This window comes from Lipotes vexillifer, unplaced genomic scaffold (assembly GCF_000442215.2).
Source record: "Lipotes vexillifer unplaced genomic scaffold, Lipotes_vexillifer_v1.1 scaffold518, whole genome shotgun sequence".
NCBI lineage: Eukaryota > Metazoa > Chordata > Mammalia > Artiodactyla > Lipotidae > Lipotes > Lipotes vexillifer.
The window spans coordinates 205,359-221,614 of record NW_006780945.1 but is presented as its reverse complement, the minus strand read 5'-3'; the positions used below and the strand labels follow the sequence as shown (position 1 = coordinate 221,614).

Genomic DNA, 16,256 nt, shown 5'->3' with positions numbered 1-16,256 from the left:
AGGAATGCCAGAGGCCCCTGGGCCTCTCACAGTGCAAGTAGGAGTGCACTGTGAGAGTAGTGCAGCAGACAGAGAGTTGATTACATAAGGATACAGCAGGAGTTTGGATTTTATTCTTGGTGTGATTAGAAGCCGCTGAGGAAACAAGTAGGATCTGATTTTAAAGGATTCCACTTTGTGGAATCCACTTGGAATGATTTGCAGCTGATAGCAGCTGAGTTGATTATATTTTCATAGTCTATAGAGTACAAATCAGTTTCTACTTATTTGGGGCCTTGACTATGAAATAGTATAATCCACGCCTGATCCTGTCCATGTACTAGATGAGGGCGCTGTCATGAAATGGCATTTACATAGTATCTGCTTCCAGGGAAGGCATGAGTTTTTATGGTGGGGGAAAAAGTTTTCCTGTTGGTTAGAAGATACTACCATTTTTGTGTTAGTAATTTATTTATTTAAGTCAACTAGATCTCCTTTAGGTTTGCTTTTTGCTGTTCTTGTTTTTTTCGGTTTGTTTGTTTGTAAATGATATCCTTTAAAGATCTAGGAGGAGTAGACTTGGCTGGTAGGGTAAGAAATGTAATTTCTTAAAAACTCTCTTACCCTAACCTTAAAAATAAGTTACTTTATCTCAATTAATTCTCACAGGTAAGTGATAGTGTTCCTGTTTTATAAATGAGGAAATGAAAGTTAGAGAAATGAAGTCACTTGTCTAAAACCACACAACTAATAAGTGGCAAAGCAGGACTCAGCCTCAAAGCCCACGTTTTTAACCCATAGATGATATCGCACCCAACCCCCTACCGCCAATGATGGCGATGCTTTTCAAGAGTTCTAACACTGAAGAACCACAGAGTAGTTTTTACATAGTTGGAGTGGTGGAAGATTGAGCCCTCACAAATTGTTTCTACAGTTTGGAAACAGCGTAGAGGAGATTTCTGTCCTGCCTGAATTATCTTTTGTGAAAAAGACGTGCAAGACTCCGTGCCATAAATTTAATGTGAGGGAATCGTGCTCCACGGGGGCACTTTAACCACATCATTCTCTGAAGCAAGGACCTGGGTCATGAAGGGACCCCCTGGAGCAGGGAGCGTTGAGGCCACTGAAAGTGTTTGCCAGACCACACAGAGGACAGAAGCTTTTACAGATTTGAGGGGAAATGTGATAGTATTTTTGTTCTCTTTCTCCATTTTCAGGGAAAAACTTTTTTCTTTTTATCTTTTCAGGTCTGCCCAGAACAATATGACAAAGGCAGTAGATGCATTTAGTAAGTATTTTCTGTGTCTGAAATGCAGGAACTGTTCAGGAACAACTTGAGCATTTGCCTTTCCCCCTTTCCCTGGTAACTTTGGATTGACGATACCCCAGTATTTTCATGTTTCCAGGTATGCCGCCCTGAAATATGCTAGTCTTCTCAGTAAGTATCTCTGTAACGTGGGGGATGTGAGGGATGGAGGGTAATTCCGTGCCCTACCTGAGCACGTGTGTGAGGGGGGCCTGAGGAGGAGGAGGCAGAGGGTTAGGAGTTTACCCGAGGAAATGAGGACACAGACCATTTCTTCGTGCATCGCTTGTCACTCCTCAGAGCAACGCAGGAGCTTGGGTGACCCAGTAGCGTGTAAGGCCAATCATGCCCACCTGTTGAGGGTTCTTCCTGACTAAACCTCTCGATGTGCTTTATTTTCTTTTGTTCTCACCATAGTTCTGTGAGTATCATATAACACACATGTATTATTATCTCCATTTTAAAGAAGAGAAAACTGAGGCTTAGAGAAATTGTTTACCCAAGGTCAAACAAGGCATTCCTTTCTTGTTATCAGAGGCCTAGAAAGCCACGTTGGCTTCTTTGGTGAACATGGAGTCAGGCAGAGGGAGGCTGATGACCTTTAGGCTTATGGGATGGTTCGTCCAGCCTTGGTGAGGCTTGATGCAGCCTCTCTGCTCTATTTCTGAACCCCTCTCTGGATGTCTCTTGATATTAACCAGTTTCAGGATGTCCTTCCTAGGCAGTTGTACAAACTTTGCCTCAACTCCTCTGTAAAATGAGACACTAACACAGTTAGGGCCTCATGCCTTTTATCACGGAGCTGGTTGGTTACTTGGTGTAGGGTTCAGTAGTAATAAGAAACTGGGCTGTCAGGTTTGAATGGGGAGAAAGAAGGCAGCGGCCAAAAAAGACAAGACATATGAAGTGCTATAGGGCAAGAAAATTTAAATTTAGGTGATGATTCCTGGCAGCTAGGGAGCAGTGTGACGTTATGAGGCGGCAAGGAAGCCGAAGGCAGAGAGAAAAGGAAAAAGAATGTCCAAGCCTTTCTGTCTGGGAGCCGGTGGTTCATTTATTATTTAATTGTGACTTTCCTTCAGTTGGTGCCATAGTAGGTATTGCACAGAAAGGGTTCTTGCTTATCTAAAGGCACTTAATTCCTCAGCTGGATGTATATGTGTAATGCGATTCTAGAAAATTTCAATAAAATTTTCTTAAATTTATTTTTTGGTCCTGATGAAAGGTTCCTAAAGTTCACCTGGAAGAATAAACGTCTGTCAATAGCCAACATAATTTTTAAAAATAACTTTCCCTAATTAATATCAAAACCTGTTATGAATCCATTTGAAAACATTGGAATACGAAGAGCAGTGGAACTGAAGTCTAGACCCACAATGGAATATGGAATACAGTAAAACAGTCTTAAAAAGCAAGCCCAGACAGCTGATTGCATGGGGAAAAAAATGTAGTCTTACACTAAAATTCCAGGTCGATTAAATGTAAAAATGAAGCCATAATAGTAACTGTAAGAAATTAATTTGGTAGAGGAAAGCCTTTCACGCAGGTCTGTCAAACAGTAAGGGAAAAGAATGCTCTTTGGGGGACTTCCCTGATGGCGCGGTGGTTAAGAATCCACCTGCCAATGCAGGGGACATGGGTTTGAGCCCTGGTCCGGGAAGATCCCATAGGCCGCGGAGCAACTAAGCCCATGCGCCACAACTACTGAGCCTGTGCTCTAGAGCCCGTGAGCCACAACTGCTGAAGCTTGCACGCCTTGAGCCCGTGCTCTGCAACAAGAGAAGCCACCGCAATGAGAAGCCTGCGCACCACAACGAAGAGTAGACCTTGCTCTCCACAGCTAGAGAAGCCCTGTGCACAGCAACGGAGACCCAATGCAGCCAAAGAGAAATAAATTAATAAATAAATAAAATTTAAAAATAATATTAAATTTAAAAAAAAGAAATGCTCTTGGTTACCTAAAATATAAAATTTCAGTCTCTCAAAATCTAATGAATTAAAATGGCAGGGAAAATACAGTATATGATGGTTATGAACCAGTAAGAAAAGCATAAGCACTCCAGTAGAAAATGTTTACTTTATAAACAAAGGAGAATTATTATAAGCTAAGTATAAGAAATGCAAATTAAGTTTTCTATCAAATTTCAAAAGATAAAAAATAATTCTCCGTATATGGGGCGTAGGTACATGCAGTAAGACCACAACGCTAAAAATATACATGTGTTACTTTCTGTGATTTGTCACTAAGTATCAAAAGCCTTAAAAATGTTTATACCTTTACCCCAGGAATTCCACTAATAGGATTATCCCCAGGAAATAATTAAGAATTTTAGCCAAGATTTAACTACTGTTTATATTAGTGAGAAATGGAAATAATTTAAATATTCAACTACAAGCCATCTATCCAATAGATTACTGTAGCCATTAAAATGATCACTACGATTATTAGAAAATGTTTGTTATGTGAAAATAAATTATAAAATAGTATAAATAGTGGAATTTCTTTTTAATAAAAAAAAGCATAGAGAAAGTCTGGGAAGAGACCCATTAAGTTGTTAGATTATTTTCCTTAATAGAATAACTTTATTGAGATGTGGTTCATAGTAGTGTACAGTTCACCCATTTAAAGTGTATAATTCAATGGTTTTTAGTATATTCACAGAGTTGTGCAACTGTCACCACAATCAATTTTAGAACCTATTCAGGGAGTTCCCTGGTGGTCTAGTGATTAGGATTTGGTGCTTTCACTGCCATGGCCCAGGTTCAGCCCCTGTGCGTGTGGCCAAAATTAAGTTAAAAAAAAAAATTATTTTGGCCACGCCATGCTGCTCATGGGATCTTAGTTCCCCGACTTTGGGTTGATTTTTCATTTTCTTGGTGGTATCTTTTGAATCACAGAAGTTTTAAATTTTTGATGAAGTCTGATTTAGCTATTTTATCTTTTGTTGTGTGTGCTTTTGGTGCCCTAGAAGGCTTTGCCTAACTCCAGGTCACAAAGATTTACTCCTGTATTTTTTTCTAAGACTTTTATAGTTTTAGTTTGTACATTTTGGTCTGTGATCCATTTTGAGTTAATTTTTTTTTTGTTGTTTTGTTTTTTGTTTTTGCGGTACGCGGGCCTCTCACTGCTGTGGCCTCTCCTGTTGCGGAGCACAGGCTCCGGACACGCAGGCTCAGCGGCTATGGCTCACGGGCCCAGTCGCTCCGCGGCATGTGGGATCTTTCCGGACCGGGGCACGAACCCGTGTCCCCTGCATTGGCAGGCGGACTCTCAACCACTGCGCCCCCAGGGAAGCCCCAGCTTCATTCTTTTGCACGTGGAGATCAGTTGTCCTCGCACCATTTGCTGGAAAGGCTATTCTTTCTCCTATTGAATTGTGTTGGCACCCTTGTTGAAAATCAATTGACTGTGAATGTAAGAGTTTATTTCTAGATATATGTCTATCCTTATGCCAGTACAATGCTGTGTTGATTATTGTAAATTTTGTTTTTTTTTTTTGTTTGTTTTGTTTTTGTTTTTTTGCGGTACGTGGGCCTCTCACTGTTGTGGCCTCTCCCGTTGCGGAGCACAGGCTCCGGACGCGCAGGCTCAGCGGCCATGGCTCACGGGCCCAGCCGCTCCGCGGCACGTGGGATCCTCCCGGACCGGGGCACGAACCCGTTTCCCCTGCATCAGCAGGCGGACTCTCAACCACTGCGCCACCAGGGAAGCCCTGATTATTGTAAATTTTGAAATTGGAAAGCATGAATTTTCAGCTTTGTTCTTTTTCAGGATTGTTTTGGTTATTATTGGTCCCTTGAATTTGCATATGAATTTTAGGATCAGTTTGTTGATTTCTGCAAATAGATTATGTTGGGTTTTTTTTTTTTTTTTTTTGATAAACGATTTTTTAGAGAAGTTTTAGGTTCACAGCAAAATTGAGAAGAAGATACAGAGATTTCCCATATATGCCCTGCCCTCACCCACACATAACCTTCCCCATTATCATTGTCCCTCACCATAGTGGTACATTTGTTACAATCAGTGGACCTACAGTGACACATCATTATCACCTAGAGTCCATAGATTACATACCTTAGGGTTCACTCTTGGTGTTGTACATTTTATGGGTTTGGACAAATGTATAATGACATGAATTCACCATTATAGGATCATACTAGATTATGTCTTAAAATTTCTTTTCGTTAGCTAAATCTTCTGATTAGTGAAAAGCAGATATGCTTTGCTAATGTAATGTTTTTAATTAAAAATATTGTTTTAAACTTTATTGATCATGTTTTTTTTTCTGCAAGTATGTGAAAATGATTGGTGAAAATATTGCTTTTATTTCACTTTATTTTCGTGAAATTGGAGAAGAAAAAAATACCGTCTTCTTTTGTATATGAAGAAATTCAGGACAGAGTGTTTGTGATTTATGTGAGTTTCCTAGTCATGCATTGAATAGGAACTAAAATCTGGATCCTCAGGCCAAGGATGAGCTGTAGGGGCCACACCACCACCTCCAGGGCTGAACTGAGGCCTGAGCGCTCCTGCTGCAGAGCTGGCCGCACCAAATAATGTCTCTGTGAGACTGGAGAGCTTTCATTTATTTCCAGGCTGGTTCTGATTTGGGGTGGATTTTGGTTTTGTTTCCCCTGCCACCTTTTTAAAAAATCTGGATCTGCTATTAGTAGGATCCTAGATAAGTGGCCTTAAACTATGAAATCTGAGCAGGTTCAAAAAAGTTAAAATGTGCAGTTTTTAGAAATGCATTTTCCATTGCAGATTTTAACTAAGTTGAACAACATAAAAATAAACATTAAGGGGATCAGAAACAAATAGGCAGAACTGAAGTTTCAGTCCTCAGATCCAGAGAGAGAATCTCAGGAAGCGGCATCCCAGCTTCTGGTTGTCAAAGAGCTCCGCTGCTGATTCTGACCTAGAGTCCAGTCTTAAAGCTGCCCTGTGACAGTTCCTTAGGGAAGTCAGCACTTTGCCAACTGCTGACCCTCTTAATAGCCTAGCCTTTAATCGAGTCTGTTGGAATATTCTGTTGTTTTGTTTGGTTCTATTTCTTTTCTCTGTTTCATGTTTTGTTTGTTTTCATGAGAGCTGGAGAATGTGTTAGAGAAAACACAACTGTAGACTATATTTACACAGTTGAAGTCAACATTTTTTTTATAGGGCAGATTTAGTTCATACCTTAACCATTTTGATCTGAATCATTAACCCGTGTCCCAATGTATTTGTTTATTGGCATTATTGACAAGAGGTGTTTTGGTTGAATGAATGTTTTAGAATTTTTGATTGATTAAAATGTAGTTAAGTACTCCTAAATTTTTTTTTTTCCTTTTTTATAGAAAAGTCTCTTAAGTTATGTGTCACCAAGGAGATGCTCCTTCTTAGCATTACAACTGCTTATACAGGTAATGGGATTAATTATGGTTTTGGTTTTCTGTGGCTGCATAATTACAGTAAGGGTTGAAAACAGCAACTGTGTTACTTTCTCACAATTCTGTGCATTGACTGGTCTCAGCTAAATGGTTTTTCTGATGGTCTTGGGGTCTCTTGTGGCTGCTGTTAAAGGGTGGCTGAGGCTAAAACTTCCAAGGAAGTTTCATTTGCATGTCTGAAGGGGTCTGATGCTAGCTGGGTCTCAGATTTCTCCTTGTGTCTCAGCCAGCTATGTGACCCCCTCCCACATTGGTGAAAGCAAATCATAGGGCCAGCCCAAATTCAGTGTGGGAGGATTCTCACAAGAGTTTGAAAACTGGGAGGCCTGGTTCATCCCAACCAGTGATTTTAGGGCAAAATAGAACATTACAGAAAATAATCATGAGTAAATCTGTGTAACTTGGCATGAATTAAGATAATTTTTAATGAAATGGAATGAGTTCTGTGGCTTACAGTGATGTGATGTGATAATAGGTGGAATACTCTTAGGTCTTAAGGAAATCAGTTTCCTTGTAAAAATTGCTCTAATGTGTCAATTATTACTTTTGCTGTTACAGTTGACCCTTGAACAATGAAGGGATGGATTAGGGGTGCTGACCTCCCCCACAGTTAAAATCTTCATATAACTTTAGTCAGCCCTTTGTGTCCGTGCTTCCTTATCTGCAGATTGAACTAGCTGTGGATCCTGTAGTCTATATGGACCCACACAGTTCAAACCCGTGTTGTCCAAGGTTCAACTGTATGTGCCTCATCGGTATAAACGTCTTATTTTTAGGCCAAACAGAATAAATATTAAACATCCTCAAAATTCAGTTAAGGTTTTTTAGCATTAAGGAATCAGGTCTTCTACTCATTTGCTCTAATTTTCTACCCGCATTTTTTGAATTTCTTTTCCTAGGACAATGTGTTTAATTAAAACTTTTGACTTTAAGCAAAAGTGGATGGTAGGTGTTGGTCTTACAAATGTATATCACTGTTCCCTTGGGAAGCTATTAATAAGGATAATGAGCACTTTAGTTTCACTGTTACAAGTTTATGTTAATTATGTTCTCTGTTCATCCCGTCTGCACAGAGTGACCTTTTTTAACATAAGGATGTCTTCACTTATTTTTTTTTTTTTTTTTTTGCGGTACGCGGGCCTCTCACTGTTGTGGCCTCTCCCGTTGCGGAGCACAGGCTCCGGACGCACAGGCTCAGCGGCCATGGCTCACGGGCCCAGCCGCTCCGCCGCATGTGGGATCTTCCCGGACCGGGGCACGAACCCGTGTCCCCTGCATCGGCAGGCGGACTCTCAACCACTGTGCCACCAGGGAAGCCCGTCTTTGCTTATTTGAGTTCTATGCTTTTATCTGAAATATGTGACAACTGCCATCTTGTGGCTAATTCCATGTCATCAGTTAGGTCACGTAAAATTATGCTGTGCTTGGGGAGTAACATTTCAGCCTGTGTGGATTTTGTTTTATGCGTGTATAGCTCAAATACTACTAGTCATGAAGAAAAACCAGGAAAGGGAGACTGTGCATTTTTTTCAGTACTAAATCCAGTGCTTCCCAATCCATGGTTGGTTGAATCTGAGGCTGCAGTCTTGGATATGGAGGGCTGACTATGGGACTTGAGCATCTATGGATTTTTATACCTAGGAACAACTGTAATTTAAATCTCATTTTTTTCTGAAGGTCTGGAATTGACTTTCTTCTCTGGTGTATATGGAACCTGTATCGGCGCTATAAATAAATTTGGAACAGAGGAGAAAAGCCTCATTGGACTTTCTGGCATTTTCATTGGCATTGGAGAAATTTTAGGTTGGTTTAAAAAAAAAAAAGTTTTTGCACCAAATCAGTTTGTTATAGAAATTTTAAATGTATTTCATCTCTCTGTCCTTGAATTTCTGTTTCCTTTTGCTTTTATACAAATGGGTACGTCTTTTTTTTTTTTTATTATCACTGTTCTAAAACTAAATTACAAAACATTTGCCAAATAATTCAAGACAAAACCATAAGTAAGAAAACATATGATCTCTCCCAGCTTTTCCTCTTAAAATACTTAGGGAAGGTGTATTAGAATTCCTGAATTTTTTTTTTTTTTAGTGTGTTAGTTTCCGCTTTATAACAAAGTGAATCAGCTATACATATATCTCCATATCTCCTCCCTCTTGTGTCTCTCTCCCACCCTTCCTATCCCACCCATCTAGGTGGTCCCAAAGCACTGAGCTGATCTCCCTGTGCTATGTGGCTGCTTCCCACTAGCTATCTGTTTTACATTTGGTAGTGTATATATGTCCATGCCACTCTCTCACTTCGTCCCAGCTTACCCTTCCCACTCCCCGTGTCCTCAGGTCCATTCTCTACATCTGCATCTTTAGAATTCCTGAATTTCTTATTCTCTGAATCTCTGACACCAGTTGGATGTGCAACAATACAGTTCAATTCTGACACTCCTGGAGTTAGCATCGGACTCCACAGGTTCAAGGGTGTAGTCCTGCAAGACCAACCTTACTTGAGACATCAGTCGTTAAGTCCTGGGTCCCAGGCTACCTTCCCTTCTGTCCAGCTTGGCTACACATTCAAGGGTTCCCACAACACCCCTGGAAAATGCTATACTTACTGTTAAAGTTTATTATAAAGGATGCAAATGAACAGCCAGATGAAGAGGTACATAGGGCAAAGTCCAGAAGGGCCCCTAGTGTAGGAAGCTCTGTCCCCATGCAGTCTGGGTGTGGCACCCTCCCATCATGTGGATGCAGTCATCACCAGGAAGCTCTCCCAAACCTGTTTTGTAGGGATTTAGGGAGATCTCATTATGTCACATGGTTGATTAAATCATCCACCATTGGTGATTGGACTCAGTTTCTACGCCCTCTCCCCTCCCCTGAGATTGGGGGGTGGGGCTGAAAGTTCCAACCCTCTAATCAAGGCTGGGTCCTTCTGACAACCAGCCCCCATCCTGACTATCTAGGGCCACCTCCAGACCCCCTCAAGGATCACCTCATCATCATAAACTCTTGTGTCATTGGAAGGGATTAGTTAAGATAACTAGAGACATTCCTTTCGCTGAGAAATTCCTAGGGTTTTAAGAGCTCCGTGCGGGAAAGTGGAGAGGAGAAGAGGACAAGGCAAAGACCAAAGCTCTCTTTATCATACCACCAGGTACTCCTTATTCAGCAGTGATCCGGTCTATACTTGCAGTGTATTGGGTGTTGAGTCACATATGAGGAAATTACCAATTCAGCACATATTTTTTGTGAATCCATTGTATGAACAAAACATGGAGCTTATATTCTTGGGGAAGAGCACAGAAAATAAAAAACATTGGAAACTTAGAATGTCAGACAATGATAAGCACTATGGAGAAAGCAGACTTTGGTGTATTTTTGTTCCCTAATTCAGCGGTCCCCAACCTTTTTGGCACCAAGAACAATTTCATGGAAGACAATTTTTCCATGGACGGGGGCGGGGGGCATGGTTTCCGGATAACTCAAGCACATTACATTTACTGTGTACTTTATTTCTATTATTATTACATTGTAATATATAGTGAAGTAATTATACAACTCACCATAATGCAGAATCAATTTTTTTTTTTTTTTTTTTTTTTTTGGAGATCCTTTAGGATTTTCTATGTAGATATTCACGTTGTCTGAGAATAGACATTTTTTTTTTTTCAGCAATTGATATTGTCATATTTTTGGAGTTTAGCAATCCTAATAGGTGTGCTGTGATATCTCATGATTTTAATTTGTAATTCCTTGATAGTATATGATATTTTTGTATGATTTTTACTATCTGTATATCTTTTTTGGCCAGGTGTCTTGTTCAAATCCTGACCCATTATTATTTATTTATTTATGGCTGTGTTGGGTCTTCGTTTCTGTGCGAGGGCTTTCTCTAGTTGCGGCGAGCAGGGGCCACTCTTCATCGCGGTGCACGGGCCTCTCACTGTCGCGGCCTCTCTTGTTGTGGAGCACAAGCTCCAGACGTGCAGGCTCAGTAGTTGTGGCTCACAGGCTTACTTGCCCCACGGCATGTGGGATCTTCCCAGACCAGGGCTCGAACCCATGTCCCCTGCATTGGCAGGCAGATTCTCAACCACTGCACCACCAGGGAAGCCCCACTGATAGGGTTTTGATATGAGTCTTCAAGCAACTGATTTATTATGGTCTCTGTGCAGACAAACCTCTCTGCTAATGATAACCTGTATTTGCAGCCACTCCCCAGGGCTAGCATCACCGCCTCAGCTCCCCCTCAGATCATCAGGCATTAGATTCTCAAAAGGAGCATGCAACCCAGATTCCTTGAATGCACAGTTCACAGTAGGGCTCATGCTCCTATGAGAATCTCATGCTGCTGCTGACCTGACAAGAGGCAGAGCTCAGGCAGTAATGCGAGCTACGCGGAGCAGCTGTAAATACAGATGAAGCGGCTGGCCTGCTGCTCCCCTCCTGCTGCGGGGCCTGGTTCCTAACAGGGCACCGGTACCCCTCCCCTAATTTATTGCCAACACTTGGCACGTGTATGTGTGTGAACATGTTAATACAGTAATTGTTTTAATGTCTTTGCTCATTCTAACATCTGCAACGGTTCTGGGGTAGTGGTGGTGGTGTTTTTTTCTTTACAACTTTATGGAGACATAATTCACATGACGTATAGTTCACCCATTTAAAGTATACAGATCGGTGTTTTTTAGTATATTCACAGGGTTGTACAGCCATCACTGTAATCTAATTATAGAACATTTTCATCACCCTTCTCCAGGAAACTGCTAATCTACTTTCTCTATAGCTTTGTTCTGGACATCTTGTGTAAATGGAATCATACAATATATATGGTCTCTCGTGTCTGGCTTCTTTCACTTAGCACAGTGTTTTCAAGATTTTCCCATATGGTGTAGCATGTATCAATACTTCATTTCTTTTTCTTTTTCTTTCTTTATTTTTTACTTCATTCCTTTTTATTACCAAATAATATTTAGTTGTATGGATCTACTACATTTTATTTATCCATTTACCATGTCACAGACATCTGGGTTGTTTTTGCTTTATGTTTTTGGGGGGTACGCGGGCTTCTCACTATTGTGGCCTCTCCCGTTGCGGAGCACAGGCTCCGGACGTGCAGGCTCAGCAGCCATGGCTCACAGGCCCAGCCGCTCCGCGGCATGTGGGATCTTCCCGGACCGGGGCACAAACCCGCATCCCCTGCATCGGCAGGCAGACTCTCAACCACTGCGCCACCAGGGAAGCCCTGTTTTCACTTTTTGGCCAGTATGAATAATGCTGCTGTGAATATTTGTGTATACTTTTTGTGTGAGCTTATGTTTTCATTTTTCTTGCATGTAAACCCAGCACTAGAATTGCTGGGTCATGTGCTAACTCTGTGTTTGACTGATTTGTCTACTTACGATGGGTCCTATTTTCCTGTTTCTTTGCATGCCTGGTAACGTTGTGGATACTAGCCATTGTGAACTGTACCTTGTTGGGTGCAGGATGTTTTTTATATTTTCCTGTTAATGTTCTTGAGCTTTGTTCTTGGATGTGGTTCATTTACTCGGAAACAGTATGATTTTTTTTAGGTCTTGCTTTTAAAATTTGTTGGACGGGAACAGAGTACTGCTCAGACTAGGGCTAATTATCCCTCAGCCCTGATGGAAGACCCTTCTGTGTACACCCAGTGCCCGTGAATAATAAGATTTCCAGTCTGGCTGGTGGGACCAGGCACTCTTCCCTTCCCCCGGCAGGGCACTAATACCTCTAATCCTCTTGGAAGTTTCTTTCCAGGCCTCTGCTAATTTACTCACATCCTGTGCTGATCAGCTGTCCTTTCTTATACTCTATCCTGGGGACTCAGGCACCTTATCTCCGCAGACTCTCAGCTCTGTCTCCTCAACTCAGGGAGGCTGCGGGCCTCCACCTGCCTTCCCTCGTCTTCTCCCTCTCCCTCCCTGCAGCCCACAGCCCATCAGTCAGCTGGGGCAGGTGTGGGCCTCACCTCATTTGTTTCCTGTCTGTCAAAGATCACTGCCCTTTGTCACCTGATAATCTGTGGGGGGGGGGGGGCAGTAATTTAAGGAAGGGCGGGAGGTCGAGGATGGCTAGGAATTTAGAATGGAGCAGTTAATCCTTTTCTGCAAGTCTGTTATCTTTATAAGGTCATCTGTCAAGTGTTAATGGAGCCAGAATGAGTTTAAATAGGAATCCATAGAGAATCCCAAGTTATTTTTCTAATTGCTGGTTTTAACCTTTCTCCCCACTAAATCTTTTTCTTGATCTGTGAAGGAGCACATAAGTATCTGATTTGAACTTTATATCTCTGCCTTTCAACCAGTGAAATCTCTAGAAATTTGGGCCCCGAGGAAGAGCAATGAGGAGCGAGGGGTGATCTGCCAGCTGGGCCGGCCACCCCGTTCTCTCACAGTGTCCACAGGAGTTTTGAGAGTGTCATTTTTTTGCACTCAACTCTCAAAGTCATTGTAGATGTGAGTGTTTATGTCTAGATCCACAGTCCAAGAGCAGCTCTGCCCCAAACACAGTGTTTGCTTCCCCAATAGTTAGTAGACCAGGGTTTGCTAGACTGCGAAGGTGAGTGCGTTTGAGCATAAATGCTGACTTTGTAAATTCCAGTATTTATTCATACTTGTTTCATAGTGTTTAAAACTTGAAAGTAAAATGCTTTTGTGGGTGAGCTGTTTCTACATATTAATCAACTCTAACAAATACTGTTCATGCTCACTCTAAATTAATTTTGTTTTATTCAGCAAAGAAGTTGCCATTTTCTGCAGCTTCCTGTTGGGTCTTGGGGACAGCTGCTTCAATACCCAGCTGCTTAGTATCCTAGGTTTTCTCTATTCTGAAGACAGTGCACCAGCTTTTGCAGTCTTTAAATTTGTGCAGGTAACCTCTTCTTCAGATCGTGTTTGAAGCAGAGGGTCTATTTGTTGTCTTAATGTCTCTTAAATGAAAGTCAAGGACAACCTTTAAAAGGATTTGTGGGACTTCCCTGGAGGTCCAGTGGTTAAGACTCTGCACTTCCAATGCAGGGGGCGCAGGTTTGATCCCTGGTCAAGGAACTAAGGTCCCACATGCTGCATGACGTGGCCAAAACTAAAAAATAAAATAAAATAAATAACAGGGCTTCCCTGGTGGCGCAGTGGTTGAGAGTCCGCCTGCCGATGCAGGGGATGCGGGTTCGTGCCCTGGTCTGGGAGGATCCCACATGCCGCGGAGTGGCTGGGCCCGTGAGCCATGGCCGCTGAGCCTGCGCATCCGGAGCCTGTGCTCTGCAGCGGGACAGGCCACAGCAGTGAGAGGCCTGCATACTGGGAAAAAAAAAAAAAAAAAAAAAAAAAGGGATTTGTGATTAGAGTTAGGAAGCAATGAGTAGTGTGATCTTTTTTGCCCCATCACTTGTATAAGACATTTTATGTTCTGGTCTCTGCGGCTCAGACTTCCTTAGATACCAGAATTCATAGTATACACATATAACAAGAGTGTTTCACACTGTTCATGCACATTATTTTATAACTCCTGTTTTTTACAAAATACTATTTTAAATAATAGCTTACTTGATTGTTCCCAGCTCTCAGCAGGAGTTTGTGGTGCATGTTTGTGAGCTAGTGACCAAGGAAGTGCCATCTAGATGCAGAAAGAGCAGGGAGCAGTGCAAGGCACAGGAAGCCTTGGGTCAGAGAGCGGTGGGGCTCTTTGTGGAGCGGCTGGGTCACCTGTGTGCATTTTGTGATCTGTTTTGTCTTGTTTATTTTTAGTCCATTTGCGCAGCCGTGGCATTTTTCTACAGTAACTACCTTCTCCTTCATTGGCAACTCCTGGTCATGGTGATGTTTGGGTTTTTTGGAACTGTTTCCTTCTTCACTGTGGAGTGGGAAGCTGCTGCCATTGTAGCCCGGGGCTCTGACTACCGAAGTATTTGATGCCCACGAGAGGAGGCTGCCTCCTCAGACAGCTCGGCTGGGCGGCAGGGCTCGGTGGAGGAGGCCCGCTCTCATCTTCACAGTACACTGGAGGATGTTTAGGATGGAAAAATCAGAGATTTAAGACTGCTAAATCTGCCAGAGTTGGATTCAAGTTTACAGATGTTAGTTGTTCAAAACTAGTGGAATAAGGGAGACTCGTACTGTCGATTATGATTGTTCAAAGATGTTGTTTTTTCAGTTCATCTGTCTCGTGTTCCTTTTGATCATGTTATAAATGTGTAGGTGTTTTCTTCTCCCCCTGTTCTCTTTGAACGATCATGCTTTGATTGAAACTACTAGGCCATATGTCATATAAAGACTCCTGCTGGGTATGGCGTATGTGTTACTATGTAATAAAAGGGAGCATATGCCACCCCACACGTGTCTGGGAATGACATTTAAATAAATCATGTGATGCTGAAATGGAATCTGAAAAGATTTGCACATTCTTTCTCTTTAAATGTTTTTGTTTGATAAAGTTTTCTTACCTTGTAGTTCATAGCAAGGGGGGGCGCTAATCAAGTATTATGCAATGAGGTGAAAATTGTCTTAAGTTTTAAAAACAGGAATCTAACATTTGTAAATGAACAAAAACACATTTACTGGGGGAGGATTTTGCTAGTAATTTTCCTGGAGGATGCAGTGCATTAAAAAAAACAAACCCCAAAACATGTAGTGAGGTCTAAGCTATGGTGGCAGGCTGCCGTCACTTATATATCTTCTTACAGCAGACACCATTCCATAAGCGTGTCTGGGAATGGAATGTAACTATCTGGGGAGATGTTTAAATGGAAATGTTAACTTTAATCCATAAGAGCTTAAAACAATTATTTTAATTGAGGTATAATTCAAACACCATAAAATTCACCATTGTAAAGTATACAATTTAGTGTTTTTTTTGGTACATTCACAAGGTTGTACAACTGTCACCATTATCTTTTCTTTTTTGTTTTTTTGTGGTACGCGGGCCTCTCACCGTTGTGGCCTCTCCCGTCGCAGAGCACAGGCTCTGGACGCATAGGCTCAGCGGCCACGGCTCACGGGCCCAGCCACTCCGCGGCATGTGGGATCTTCCCAGGCCGGGGCACGAACCTGTGTCCCCTGCATCGGCAGGCGGACTCTCAACCACTGCACCACCAGGGAAGCCCCTGTCACCATTATCTTTTCCGAACATTTTCATCATCCCAAAAAGAAGCCCCGTGCCTGTTAGTAGTCATTCCCCATTCTCTGGCCTGGCACTGGCAGTTACTAATCTACTTTCTGTCTCTATGGATTTGCCTGTCCTGTACATTTCATATAAATGGGAAAGCTCACTTTTAAAAGTCATGCTTAACTGTACAAATGAAGACTTTTATGGCAAAGTAAATTTAACCAAGAAGACAGACAATATTTTGTTTTCCATTGTTTTTAAAAACCTGCTTAGAAATTTAGAAGTTTTATGGAGTGTGATTTTCAGACTTGATGGCAATTGCAGGGAGTCGGAAAACTCTGTAGTTAGCTGGAACCCTTAGAGAAATTTCATTTGTATGGAGCACTAAACTCTTTTGCCCCAAGTTGTAAAGTTTTGGTTTTCTT

At 41.8% G+C, this 16,256-nt stretch overlaps 1 protein-coding gene across 1 annotated transcript in view; it reads left to right on the top strand.

Annotated features, from left to right (window-relative positions):
- MFSD11 (major facilitator superfamily domain containing 11) overlaps positions 1-14,639 on the top strand; it is a 22,406-nt gene extending 7,767 nt beyond the window's left edge. The window contains exons 6-11 of the mRNA XM_007454401.1: positions 1,227-1,267; positions 6,626-6,691; positions 8,396-8,521; positions 13,260-13,290; positions 13,467-13,602; positions 14,475-14,639. Of these exons, the coding sequence (XP_007454463.1) occupies positions 1,227-1,267; positions 6,626-6,691; positions 8,396-8,521; positions 13,260-13,290; positions 13,467-13,602; positions 14,475-14,639 (565 nt within the window). The remainder of the gene's footprint in view (positions 1-1,226; positions 1,268-6,625; positions 6,692-8,395; positions 8,522-13,259; positions 13,291-13,466; positions 13,603-14,474) is intronic.
- Positions 14,640-16,256: the final 1,617 nt, after the last annotated feature.